The 14,691-nt window shown below is 34.3% G+C and overlaps 1 protein-coding gene across 2 annotated transcripts; it reads right to left on the bottom strand.

Moving 5' to 3' along the window:
• Positions 1-7,353: 7,353 nt before the first annotated feature.
• LOC108459455 (probable pectate lyase 20) lies at positions 7,354-11,306 on the bottom strand. Of its 2 annotated transcripts, XM_053030884.1 has the most exons (7): positions 11,134-11,306; positions 10,756-10,896; positions 10,549-10,602; positions 10,297-10,368; positions 8,407-9,049; positions 8,214-8,317; positions 7,354-8,118 (listed from the first exon to the last, which is right to left on the bottom strand). In XM_053030884.1, the coding sequence occupies exons 2-7, from the start codon at positions 10,860-10,862 to the stop codon at positions 7,758-7,760; spliced, it is 1,341 nt and encodes a 446-aa protein (XP_052886844.1). In that variant the 5' UTR covers positions 10,863-10,896; positions 11,134-11,306; the 3' UTR covers positions 7,354-7,757. The 2 variants fall into 2 exon arrangements, with proteins under 2 accessions (XP_052886844.1, XP_017614316.1); XM_017758827.2 differs by having other exon boundaries at positions 10,756-11,306.
• Positions 11,307-14,691: the final 3,385 nt, after the last annotated feature.

Genomic DNA, 14,691 nt, shown 5'->3' with positions numbered 1-14,691 from the left:
CCCCAACAAGAACTTATGCAATACGCGCTCGAGAGGAAGCCTTTGCTCCCGATGTCATCACGGGTATATTTTCTATCTATAATACTCATGCCATTGCCTTAATTGATCCAGGGTCAACCCATTCGTACATTTGCATGAAATTGGTATCCAGCATGAACATGTCTGTAGAACCTACAGAATTTGTGATTAAGGTGTCAAACCCTCTAGGCAAGTCAGTCCTAGTTGATAAAGTCTGTAAGAATTGTCCCTTGATGATTTAAGGTCATTGTTTTCCGGCTAACCTTATGTTAATGCCATTCGATGAGTTTGATGTAATACTTGGCATGGATTGTTTAGCTATGCATAATGTGATTGTAAATTATGGTAGCAAGTATATCAAATTGAAATGCTTAGATGGTGAGATTCTCCGAATTGATTCAAGTGAGTTGGATACTCCGCCGATTGTGACTACCTCAATGATGGCTCAAGGGTATATGAGAAAAGGATATGAAGCCTACCTTACTTTCGTGTTGAATATTGAAGAATCTGCGTTGAAGCTGGAATCGGTACCGATAGTATGCGAGTATCCGGATGTGTTTCTAGAAGAGCTACTTGGATTACCTCCCGTTAGAGAAGTAGAGTTTGGTATTGAGCTGGTGCTTAGGGTAACTCTATTTCTATTGCTCCGTATAGGATGGCACCAACTGAACTGAAAGAGTTAAAAGCACAGTTGCAAGAACTGATGGATAAATGTTTTGCAAGACCGAGCTTTTCACCTTGGGGTGCTCCAGTATTATTTGTAAAGAAGAAAGATGGTTCGATGAGGCTATGTGTAGACTACCGACAACTTAACAAGGTAACTATCAAGAACAAGTATCCATTGTCGTGGATTGATGATCTGTTTGATCAATAGAGAGGAGCCACTGTATTTTCAAAATTAGATCTAAGATCCGATTACTACCAGTTACGAGTTAAAGAGTCAGATGTGCCTAAGACCACTTTCAGGACGAGGTATCGTCATTTCGAGTTCCTAGTTATGGCTTTTGGTCTAACGAATGCCCTAGCTGCATTTATGGATTTAATGAATCATTTTTTTCAACTATACTTAGACAAATTTGTTGTGGTATTCATTGAAGATATTTTGATCTATTCCCGTAATGAGTCCAAGCATGCTGAACAATTGAGAACTGTTTTACAGACTTTGCGAGACAACAAATTGTATGCTAAGTTCAGCAAAAGTGAGTTCTGGCTTCGAGAGGTCAGATTCTTGGGTCACATTGTGTCGGGTGATGGCATCCAGGCAGATCTAAACAAAATTTTTTCCATTTTCGAGTCAAAGCCGCCGAAGAACGTAACCAAGGTTAGAAGTTTCTTGGGCTTAACCGGTTACTATCGACACTTTGTGAAAGGATTTTAGATGATTGCATCTCCTTTGAGAAGGTTGCTGCAAAAAGATGTTAAGTTTGAATGGTCAGAAAAGTGTCAACATAGCTTTAAGAAGTTAAAGACGTTGCTAACGGAAGCTCCAGTTTTAGTGCAACCCGAACCTGGAAAAGAATTCGTGGTCTACAGTGATACGTCTTTCAATGGACTGGGTTACGTGCTGATGCAAGAAAGCAAAGTGATAGCCTATACTTCGAGGCAATTGAAGCCACACGAGAAAAATTATCCAACACATGACTTGGAGCTAGCAACCATTGTATTTGCCCTGAAGATTTGTAGACACCATTTGTATGGTGAGACGTGCCTTGTATTCACCAATCACAAGGGTTTGAAATATTTGATGACTCAAAAAGAATTGAATTTGAGACAACGAAGATGGTTAGAGTTGATTAAAGATCATTAATTGATCATTGACTACCACCTGGGAAAGGCAAACGTGGTTGTAGATGCACTAAGCAGAAAATCCTTGTTTGTTTTGAGAGTCTTGAACACGAAGTTGGCCTTGTTAGATGATGGTTCGGTTTTGGCAGAGTTAATAGCTAGACCAACATTTCTACAAGAAATTTGTGCAGCTTAGGTCAATGATAGTGATTTTCAAGCCAAGAGAACTCAATACAAGTCAGGCACTAAATCAGATTTTCGAATTGGTTTTGACGGTTGCTTAAAGTTCAGAGATAAGATCTGTGTACCAAGAGACGATGAGCTTATTCGGAAAATTCTACAAGAGACACATGATAGTCGTTTGTCTATTCATCCAGGAAGTACCAAGATGTATAATGATTTGAAGAAAATGTACTAGTGGAATGGCATAAAAAGAGACATCTCCGAAATCGCATCGAAATGCTTGATATGCCAGTAAGTCAAGGCTGAACACCTAGTACCTTCAGGTTTGTTACAGCCTGTGATGGTCCCCGAATGGAAGTGGGACAGGATTACTATGGATTTCATGACTGGATTATCATTGACACTAAAAAAGAGAGATGTTGTTTGGGTTGTGATTGATAGACTAACGAAGTCGGCTCACTTTATTCTGGTACGGATAGATTATTCTCTTGACAAATTGGTCGACTTGTATGTATCTAAAATTGTGAGATTACGTGGGGTACCAATATCGATTATCTCAGACAAGGACCTGAGATTTACTTCAAGATTTTAGAAGAAGCTGCAAGAAGCCTTGGGTACAAAGTTGAATTTCAGTACGACTTTTCACCCGCGGACTAATAATCAATCTGAGCGAACAATTCAGATTCTTGAGGACATGTTACGGTGTTGCGTCCTTGAATTTCAGGGTAGTTGGGAAAAATACTTACCATTGGTGTAATTCGCCTACAACAATAGTTTCTAGACAAGTTTGAAAATGGCACCCTATGAGGCCTTGTATGACAGGAAATGTCGAACTGCACTATATTGGACAGAACTCAAGGAAAGTTAGATTCATGGAGTTGATTTAATCAAGAAAACTGAAGAAAAGGTTAAAGTGTTACAGCTTGAAAGCAGCATCGAATAGGCAGAAGTCGTATGCTGATTTAAAAAAGAAAGAGATCGAGTTTCAAATTGGAGATTAAGTACTTTTGAAAGTGTCTCCATGGAAAAAGGTATTTAGATTTGGTCGGAAAGGCAAACTGAGTCTTCTATTTATCGGACCATATGAGATCACTGAAAGACTTGGACAATTAGCCTACTATTTAGCATTGCCACTCGAATTGGAAAAGATTCATGATGTATTCCATGTATCCATGTTGCGACGATATCAATCAGACCCCTCCCATGTGATTTCACCTACGGAAGTTGAAATTAGACCGGACATGACTTATGGTGAAGAACCAGTCAAGATTTTGGCTCAAGAAGTCAAACAGTTGAAGAATAAGAATATAGCCTTGGTGAAAGTTTTATGGCATCGACACGGAGTGGAAGAGGCTACATGGGAGCTCGAAGAAACCATGAGAAGTCAGTATCCAAACCTATTTACTGGTAAGACTTTCAAGGACGAAAGTCCCTTGGGAAGAAATGTAACATCCCGAATTAGGGCCTAGTTGGAATACTGGTTTTGAGACCACAAATATAATGTTGAAATAATTATTTTATGATCATTATGAGGTCTAGGATATGAGAATAAGCATGTGTTAAAGTTTCATGAAGAAATTCTATGTGCAAGGTGTCTAATTTGAAATTAGGGACCAATTTGAATAAATTGCAAAACTTGGGTTCTAGAAGAAATTTGCTTTGGAATATTAATTAGAGGTCCTTAAAGAGTAATTTCCCAAATTTCTAAGTGTTTGGACAAAAATGGGCATGCATGGAAAATTTTGGAAGTTTAGTAAGGAAAGGCATTTTGGTTATTTGGTAATAAACTAAATAAAAAGGGAAAAATCAAGCTAAAATCAACTCATTTTCTTCTCCATGCTGCCAAAATTTTAAGGGTCTCCATAGCTAGGGTTTTCCAACATTTCAAGCTTGATAGTAAGTCAATCCTAGCCCCATTTTTAATGTTCTTCGTATTTTTGAGATCTTCGTAACATGCTCTTTCTATTTCTACCCATATCTCATGCTAGGGTTCATGTTTAGAAAATTACCCATGCATGAGATGTTTGTGTTTTGATGATTATGAAGGAATATGAGAGTTCAAAGAATGGTAAACAACTTTTACTAAGTGGTTTTTCATAGAAATGTCTTAAAGGACTAAATTGTAAAAGTTGTGAGAATGGGTAGAAAATATAGAATGAAGGAAAAACATGGGTTGCTATTAGTGTGAATAACATTCGGTTAGGCTTGGGTAGCCAAGGAATTACATCCATTTCATTATAAGAGCCTTAGGGCTAAATTGTAAATATTGTGAAAAGTTAGGGGCAAAATAATCATTTTGCCCGGGGGTGAATTTTAATCCTAAAATGAACAATATGATGTATTAATAGTCTAATTTTATTGATATAGACTCCGAGGAACAAATTCTGGAGGTCGACCTTGGAAAACAAAAGGTTTCGAAATAACCGAGATACGAATCAAAAACGACTACTAGGTAAGTTCGTATAACCCGAAGTAAACTCTTAATATACTTAAAAATGCATGTTCTTGAATGTATGGTAATTAGATATTCAATGCATGATAATCCATAAGACGTGCTAGTGTAAATGAAAAGATGATAAATGTCCCAGTTGAAATAAAAAGGGAAATCTGATTGTTAAATTATGGCTTACATGACTTGAGATCCTATATGTGTTGCAGAAAAGGATTTAGCCCCGACGGGTAATTTGCTAATCTCAATATAGAAAAGATCTAGCCCGAATAGGTGTTCCTTGAGTGATTGAGCCTCCCGAATAATATAGGTGCAATAAGGACTTAGCCCGAACGGGTAATACGGTTGAGGACTAAATTTAGCCTGGACTGGCAATTCAGATTCAAGTTTATGAGAGCAATTGTCATTGAAAGAGATTTAGCCTGGACTGGTAATCCCGACAATGCTCTATGAGTTAATACTACAGGGGATTTAGCCTGGACTGATAATCTTCCCATAAGATGTAAGGTTCGCTGGAGTGCGTACTTGAGATGATCACTTGTATGACTTGACGGTAATTGGGCTATCCATCGAGATCTTTGAGAAATTCAACGGGATTAACATGAGAAATAGAGAATGGAAATATTGAATTGATGAGCTCATCTAAGACTAATGACATAATGTATTGATATGAAACTAACTTTCCGATTGAGTTCATGTGATAGGAAACAATTTCATACTTGTTGGAATTATTGCCTAATATGGTTGTATGCTAATTTACCGGTAAGTTTACTTTCCAGTTATCCAAACTTACTAAGCATGTAAATGCTTACCCCTCTTTCTCTTCCCTTATTTTTCAGAGCTCGAGGACTCGTGAAGGTTGGAAGACTGTCGGAGCTTTGTCAACACTATCAACTTGTCTTATTTTGGTATATAGAAACTTTATTTTGTTATAATGGCATGTATAGGATTTTTGGTTATTTTGTTATATGTGTCATTTGGCTAGCCAATGTAAGAGCTTGAATGATATGCTTACATCATTCTATATATGGCCATGAGGTATGGCTCATTTTGATGTAGGTTATAAGCCTACTAAATGTGCATAGTTATGTGTGAATCCTTCATGTGAATGCCAAATGTGTTATACAATGAATGAACATGAGAAGGATGGCCAAAACAATTGGGAATGGTTTGGGTCATAAAGGACACGAGTTATAAAATATGATTATTAAAAGAGTAACCCTAAAACAAATAGGGTATTATGATCATAGTTTAAAATGAGACATGTAGTAACGAGTATGACCTTGGCCAAGAAAGTTTAAGGGTACAACTATACCTTAATAAATGTCCAAAGACCATAGTGGTATGTATGGTTGGTTGAGGGTGACCAAAAGCTTAGAAAATAGCCTCCAAAATGGTCCACACGGGTAGACACACGGGCATGTGTCTAGGCCGTGTGTGACACATGGCCAGCCCCATAGGCGTGTGGTATGGCCGTGTGTCTCCTGCACCTAGAATTTTAGGCCAGTTTGCATGGTAGTAAACACACGGGCGGAGACACGGCCATGTGTCTCAACCGTGTGGAGGACACGGCCTAGCACACGGGCATGTGCCTTGGTCGTGTGCCTCCAAATGAGTGATGACGTCATAAACAGAATGTCCGAGTTTTTGGACAAGGGCGATGACATGGGCACGTCTAGGCCGTGTAAGGGATACGAGCCAAGGACACAGGCGTGTGCTTGGCCGTGTGGAAACCCCTGTAGGTTCGAAATGGAAAATAAATCAAATAATTCAACACGGGTGAGGGGCACGAGTGTGTCCCCAAACACACTGACGTGTGCTTTGCCTCCACACGGGCATGTGAGGCATAGCCCTAGGCATTTTACTAAAATTTTCTATAGTTCCCGGTTTAGTCCCTGACCACTAATAATGCACGATTTGGGCCGCGTAGGCCCATAGTAGGGACAATTTGATTTTGTTCAATTGGTTTAAATTTGAAAATGAAATTTTATAACTCGTCTTTCCGAAATATCCGAGTATGTGTCTGATAACGCCTCGTACTTTGTCCCGATCTCAGGTACGGGTAAGGGGTATTACATCCCCTGTTCTAGAACAAATACCTCATGACCCCTTTAATTGTTTGATTTGATCAATACAACCATTTCAAGCATTGTGAATATATGCAAATGAATTGAGAAAGAGAACTTGGAATTTGTTAGATATGGAACTTGTGAGGATGAAGATACACATAATCTATAATCTATTGAAGACTTGGGAGACTTAAGTGTTTGGAAGATCATAGAGAGATGAAATGAAAATTCATTTTACCATCCAAGTTTCAAGTCTACTTGATAGAGATGTAACAAATAGGTTTAAAAAATTATTATGCTTTCAAGATTTTTATACTTCTAACATACAATTTTACATTGATTTGGAATCCAAGGTCCAAATGCAACTTCGGCAAAAATGGAAATGATCGTTTAATTATCTAATTTGTGTTGTTGAGAAGCTTAGCAGAAGAATTATCTTTATGGAGTAAAGTATCACCAAGAGTTGGAGTTTTTCTCTTTCATTTTTAAACCGACCTAAGTTATGCCCTTTTCTTTGAGGTTTACATAAATCCGCAGCGGTAGGAATATATCCTTAAGAAGACCTTTTTGAAAAATGATATTAATGCTAGTTGATATTAATTTAACTTTTTAAATTAAGATTTGAAGTAAATTATTTCTGATTTGATTGTGGATTCTTAAAATTTTAAACAAATAATTAAAGCTTCAGGTTTATTTATGTTCATGTTATTAGTTATCTATAAATGAACATGTAGAGTATGATTGAAAGATACGTAAATTTTACTTTTCAATAGATTGAAAGAGGACTGAAGCTTAATCCTCTAATGCAAGCAATGTGAACCATTATAGTTTACATGCAAGACAAAGTCCTTAAAAGCAATACTCACAAGTCACAACATGATTTTTTTCCTTCATGTGCAACTTATGTGCTAACTAATTTATCAAAGAAAAAGAAATACAATGACCCAAATGCTTAAAAATAATCTAAAGGACTAAAGAGAAGCAATGTAGAAGTAAACACCTCATGGCACCTTAGAGAGAGGCCAAGGTCGATCATTGGCATTCTATGACAAGTGAAATGTTTTTGGTATATGAGGGAGCGAAATAAGGACAATTTCTACAAATTTTTGTATACTTGTCAAAAGGGATTGATCAGAATAATATATAGGGCCGAAAACTCAGGGAATAGAATACTACTATATAAAATGGTATATATATTATCTAAAGGAAAATGAGTTTTGTTTCCATCTTCTGTACGGAGGAGTAGCAAAGAACTAACACATGAAACCACGGCGACAAGACAGGGCGCCTGCATTTGAAGTAATGGTGCCAACTAAGGAAGACGATTTGGCTGCTAAGCTAGAGGCCTTAGCGTAGCTGGCTGCTGCTCCTGCTCCTGATGGAGTGAAATATGCTCCATTTAAAAACATGTCTCCTTCTGACCTCCAATTCCAATGTCTCCATTTACTCTTCGATCTCTCCACTCTCTTTGTAACCTCTTTAGCAAAGCGGTTGAAAGGGGCAAGGTAACGGTTGCCCTGGCTGTTAATGGTGGGGTTTGCACTTCCACCAATGGCATACATCTCCCAGTGGGTGTAGTCGTTGTTCACTACATGAAAATATCCATGTCTACACCTGCAACATTTGGCAAAGATGGTTGAGTCAAGGTTAAAAAAGAGAAATTACAGTAGCGACCAATTTTAAGGATGCTTTTTTATTTATTTTTTTACCTTGGCATTCTTTGGATAAGACCCTCACCGAAATGGTTATAAGCAACGGTCACTTGCATCTGCTTGTCTCTTACGTAAGAATCACTATGTCCCAACAACATAACCTATCATCGAAGTACTTGGACGAATTAGTTTAGTCGTTTAAAAACATAAATTTAGTTCAATATTGATAAACCGATGTGAATATTCTGACCTCGTTGTGGTGGGTGAAGTAGTTGTTTGAGATGGTAATTGCAGTGGAACCCATTATAGCATCAATGAGTCCATCAGCACAGTTAGAGAGTGAATTATGGTCAACCCAAATATGGCTTGCCCCAAAGATGGAAATGCCATCCCCATCAGCCATGGTCCTCCACCCGTAATGAGATGGGGAGCTTCGAACCATGGCGTTGCCGGTGGGCTTACAATCATGAATGTGGATTCCATGGATGATAATATTAGTGACATACTGGATGGTGATGCAGGCCCCATTAGCGATATGCACATTGGCACCACGACCATCGATGGTCTTAAAACTGTTCATTATAAGCTCCTGCTTCAACCTGATGACCATGTCACGCTTGAACACGATCCAAAGTGGGCGGTCCTGGATAACAGCATGGCGGAGGGTGCCTGGTTTGGGGTTCACAGGGTCGTCATCCCTAGGGTCAGTCACCACATAGTACCTCCCATCACGACCACCAATGGCGTTGCGTCCAAAGCCAATGCCACAGTTGGCAAGGTTCTTTCGCCTGAGATACCAATGCCGATCACATCGCCAGCAATCATCAACCGGATTCCCTGTTCCACATGAGAAATATCCCAATTTCCTCCTCTTTGTGCTATTTCTTATGCTCCTGCACGATTACCATAACATCATCATATATGTTGCTAGATTAATTAAATGAAGTGAGTTAATTAAGCATGTGGAAATTGGAATAGGATTAAATGATGATGGACAAAATAATGTGAATGAATCTGTTGAGTTGAGTTGGCCATGTGACATTTCGTGGGAGATGTACATACGGTCCATACGGAAAATTCGATATAATATTATTTTCTAAACTAGATTTTGCTACTTAAGGAAAATAGTAGTAAATGATAAGGAGGAAACCAGTTCCTGCCTGCTCCTGTTTCTATGTTTTCCGTCGGTGCGAAAAAAACAATAAAGGCAATTAAAAACATTAAAATTAAATACGATGGTGGCGGTGTCTATGAATTCAACTAGTTTTGTCAGTTATATGCAGCTACGTCAGTGTGGAACTTGATTCCCCATGTTTTTATTTACCATGCATCAAAATTAAGACAGATCTGTCTTTACAAATTTCTTTGTCTGCCTTCACCATATATATAAAGTTTACTTCATGTAATTATTTTTCTAAGATAAAATTTTAACAATTATTATAAAACTTTTTATTAAAATTATACTAAAAGGAATCATTTTAACAATTAGAGATTTTATGCCTTTTTACTGCATGGAATTCATAGTACTACTTACTACCACTGTATAAGTTATAAAGTAAATGCTGTGGAGCAAAAGACAAACTGTCATTAACAATTAGGTTGCTTCCTGCATTATTAATTTTGTTTTTCCCTTTAAGGTCCCTTTTTTTTTTTAATGAAAGATAGGGAAAATCCACCATGAAATAGGTGTGAACTGAAGATTTGACCTTGGAGAATGATAAAATGTAAGAGAAACTAAAATTTACAGTAAGGTTGAAATTAGTGGTTAACACTTTTAAGTTTCATTGACAGCAACTTAAAACGAAAATTAGATATGGACGTGTACGTGTGAAGATTTGACCCATCCTTTACTTAGTTTTGACTGAATTCTATAGAATGAAACACATTTTTGACTACTCATGTAAGAAAGAGAAACAACAGACAGTGGGAAAAAGACCTGTCAGACACAACACATATTAGGGCAAGTGTGAGGGGATCCATGTGAATCAATCAATCCTCTTCTCAAATTTCAAACATTTAATGCAATGTTTATGCTATAGATTATTTTCTCAGGAATGAAATAAAAATATTCATGAATTTGTTGATCTTAATGCAAAACTAGAATGAAAGTTAAGTTAGAAATATATGTGGGGAAACTCACATATGCACCATTGAAGCAATTTCCTCTGGATTGTCGACTGAGTGCTCATTTATCCATTGCTCATCCTCCAACCTGTTCCAATAAAGAAACTTGGTCAACCCCAAAATGCATTAAAACGAAACAATGAAAAGCAAAAACCAAGTAATGCATGCAATGCAAAAATAATTATAATAAAATCAAAAGGGCCTTTTAGTATTTATTTTTCAGAGCCAAAAGAGGCTGGTAGGAGTTAGTTGATCCAATCTAACTCACCCCTCTTCCATTGATGAGTTTTTCAAGCCCTGCAACTTGTTTTCTTCAGTGAGCCTGCCATTACAAGCACCACAAAAATCAGAAGAAAACAAAAACCAGTTGCATTGAGAAAAAGTACGTTTAATGTTTTCCTTGACTGGAGAAGCTAAATGAAACAGAGGGGGAGAGCACTGGAAGACGAGCTGATTGTTTCCCGGGAAAATGTACCTTGAATTCAGCTCTGTTTTCTCTGCTGAGGCCTTGACACAAACGAAAAACAAAATAAACGTTACAAGCAAAGCAAACGAAGAGAGCAATCTCTTAGAAATCCCCATCTCTGATAATTTCTCTCTGTGTGTTCAATTTTTGCTGTTTGGATTATATGAAAATGAAGGGGAATGAAGATGAGAAAGAAAGAAAGAAAAAGAAATATGGAGTGTATTAAAAAAACACAGATAACGTAGTCTTTATATAGGGAGATACAACGACAAATAAAATAAATAAATAAATAAAACAAAGTAAGATTGGATCTTCGCCATCGGCTAACTCCGTGAAGTCAAATTAAACTTTTTTTTTATATATATATATATATAGTGGCAAATTAACCTCTCTGTTTTTCTTCATTCATTTAATTAGTTTCTAACCAGGGCCTTCCCACTTGCCTCAATTAACCGTCGCTAACTGAAAAGAAATTTAAAGCTACAACGTGTCGATGTGTCGGTAGGTCACGTGCCTGGCCATTTTTCCTTCTGACACTTCTGCACTTGCTCCATTTCTTCCACGCCAGCTTTCTTAAATTTTCATTGGATGGAAAAAATTTTGGTTGATGACGGTGGAGAATTATTCGCTTTACAACTAAGCCACGTGGCCACATGGGCGACGTGGAAGTATAACTAAATATCAGGTAAATGTACGAATTGTAGGCTTTCATTATTAACTCTTCTTAGGATTTAATTATTAATTAGGGATGAATCGACCGCTGTCCTTTAATCTCGTACGGATACAATTTTAATTTTCTTTTGTAAGTTTTTAATAAGAATTCCTAAGATGTTTTAGCTTTAATACTCATTTTGTATTTGTACGATTTATATGTAATATTAAAAGTAAGTTCAAATATTATTTAAATCTATATACTATCACTACATTTGAAATTTAATCCGTTAGGTCATTTATTTTTCAATTTATAAATATTAATTTTATTAAAATATTTTATTAAATTCAAATTTATATGTAATATAATTTTTTATTTCAAAATATAACAACAAAGAAGTTAAGAGAAAATTTTAATGTAATTAACCATTAACAATTGAATTTAAAATCTAAAAAGATGAAAAATAATTTTTGAAAATAAAACAAAAACTTCACAAACTTATTTTAACTGTTAAAAATATGGTAACATCTAAAATTTGACATATTAAATATTATATAATTTTAAAAGATTATTTTTTTAAATTTTTATATCATACCAATTTTTTTCTTTTTGTTATTCCCAAAAGAATTTAATGATTAAATGGAGCTCAAATTCATATCAACAATAATGTTGATATTAATATAACTCACACACTATTAATGTGAGCAAATCAAAACTAGGCACATAATTTTAGCAGATAATTGCTACGACTCGTACCCACAACGAGGGCATAAAAGCCTTACATGACTTATTATTTTACAGCGAAAAGGATATTTCAAATATTAAGAATAATCATAATACAATAAATAAATAATGGGCCTAACATTTGGAATCAATGTTTATGATTTCATATGTATTCCTTTTTTTCCTTTCAAATACATCATCTCTTCCATTTAATTCTAAATATGTTAAATGTAAATATGAGTACTTGTGGATACCTTCCAATGTGTACAAAATTGAACATGGGTTAAACTTGTACGGGTTGGCTTTTCTTTCCCCCCAAATGAGCGCTAATGGTTCAACATTTACATCATACTGTTTGTTTGTGCAGACTTAAAATTAAAAGGCAAAAGTTAAATGTAAAAGAAGGAAGGTCATCTTAGAAATGCCAAAGAAAGAAGCACATGATGATGCAAAGAAGTGTACATGTTATCTTAGTTGTTCAACTAAAAGAAGAGAACATGTCATTCCAATCAACCCACAACATATGTCTTGTATCATGAATCAATACTTTTCCGTGGAGGCTACTGTACTAGGTGTCAAATTGTATTTTTTATTTATTCTATTCAAAAAATGAGTAAATTAGTCTCTATACATTAATTCAATGAGTAAATTGGTCCTTCTATTAAAAATATTATCTATTTCTATTGTTAAAAATTAGTCTATGTACGTCAGCATGAGATACATGTGGCATTCCATGTGTTTGTTTGGTTATTTTGTCAACCATTCTAATTTTAATCAGTAGAGATTAATGGACTTTTTAACAAAATGGATCAATTTACTCTTTGGTTTAATATACAATGATTAATTTTTTATTTTTTAGTAGAGAAAGTAAAATGCAATCTGATATTTAGTACAAGGACCTCTATAGTATTTTTACCAATATTTTCCAAGCACCTTAATTTTATTATATCCAATTAGTTTATATTTTTATGCGCATTTATATAAAATTGCATTTACTTAGGAAAAACAAAGACGAAAATAATTAGCATTAATTGAAAAATGGATAATATTTTATTATTGTTTTATTAATAAAACTTCTTATTGAGTTTGTGCCACCCTCAACTAGATCATCTATTCGATTAAGAAGTTATGAAAATATATTTCCTTAATTAAAATAAGTTAATAACCTGCATATTTCATATGTTATTATTAATTAGTTTCAAACAATATTTTATTATTTATTATATGTTATTTTTAAATAGATATTTATATTCTAAAATTATAATTTCCATACGCATACGTATGTAATAAAATTTCTAATATTTTATAATTCAAATTGAGTTAAGTCGAACCTACTATTTAATATAGAGAATATTATGATAAAATTCTGCAAAATGACAAATTTTGTAGAAATGTTAGATACAATAGTATATTCTATATGTCTAAAATCAATTATTTTAAAGTTTTTTAATGTATTTAAAAATTATAACTTAATATCCATATATAAATACGCGTCGAATATAGATGATGAATATGGGTATGTAGGAAAAATTAAAAAATAAAATCAAAGTAGCATGGCTTAAGACAAAAGTAAACAGGGAAATCCTTAAACCCATGTTTTGTTAATTGTTACCAGGAATCTAGCTGCAGGTTTCCCTGGTAATTATATATTTATTGCATGTTAATTCTTCAAGGAATCATGTTTGATAGATTACGATTTATTTATCCAACAATTGAAAAAAATAAACAATAATAATAAATAAATTAACCATACATTTCAAACCCTAAAATTTTAATATACAAACATGGGAAATATATAAATTTAATATTTTTAAAAATATCTGATACAATTAATTTGTTTTGAAAAAGGAAAAAAATTAGGTAAAAAAATTGGATAAGGATGATGCCAAATATTGAGTGGGAGACACATTTGTCTATAACTTGCATGAGACATCTCTTGATGCAATTATCGATTTTTTAAATTATTTTTGACATAATGATTTATTTAAATTTTTAACTTTTATTAAAAATTATTTTAACTCTTTATTTAATTTTTTTAGTCTTTGAATTTATATTATTTGTCAATTTATTCTAAAATGGATAGAAAAATTAATGTTTATTAATTTTACCCATGTGACATCCGATAGTAATCTAAGTGTATGCCATATTAGCAATTAATTAAAATTTTAAAAATAAAATTATTTAATAATATTTTTATACTTTTAAATAATTCTAATAAATTTTATATCTTTTAGAATTATTTACAATCTAAACTTAATTAATTGCTAATGTGACATCTACGTTTATAAGTCAACAAAGTTAACAAACATAAATTTTTACATCCACTTTTAAAATGATTTGATAAGCAGCATAAATTTAAGAGTTAAAGAAAACAAAAATTAAATAAAATGTTAAAATGATTGTTTTTAAATTTGAAGGATTAAATAAATTATCTTATTTCTTTTATACCAATAACAGCCGAAATTTTAGTCTAAATTTCATTTGTTTACAGTGAATCAGTTATGAATCATATTTTCTTGTAATAGTGGTTTGTAGCCGACAAATGAAAACAAAACAAAAAAAAAAGAAAA

Source organism: Gossypium arboreum, chromosome 7 (assembly GCF_025698485.1).
Source record: "Gossypium arboreum isolate Shixiya-1 chromosome 7, ASM2569848v2, whole genome shotgun sequence".
Lineage (NCBI taxonomy): Eukaryota > Viridiplantae > Streptophyta > Magnoliopsida > Malvales > Malvaceae > Gossypium > Gossypium arboreum.
Note: the sequence above shows the minus strand (reverse complement) of the source record. Positions and strands in the feature narration are given on the sequence as shown.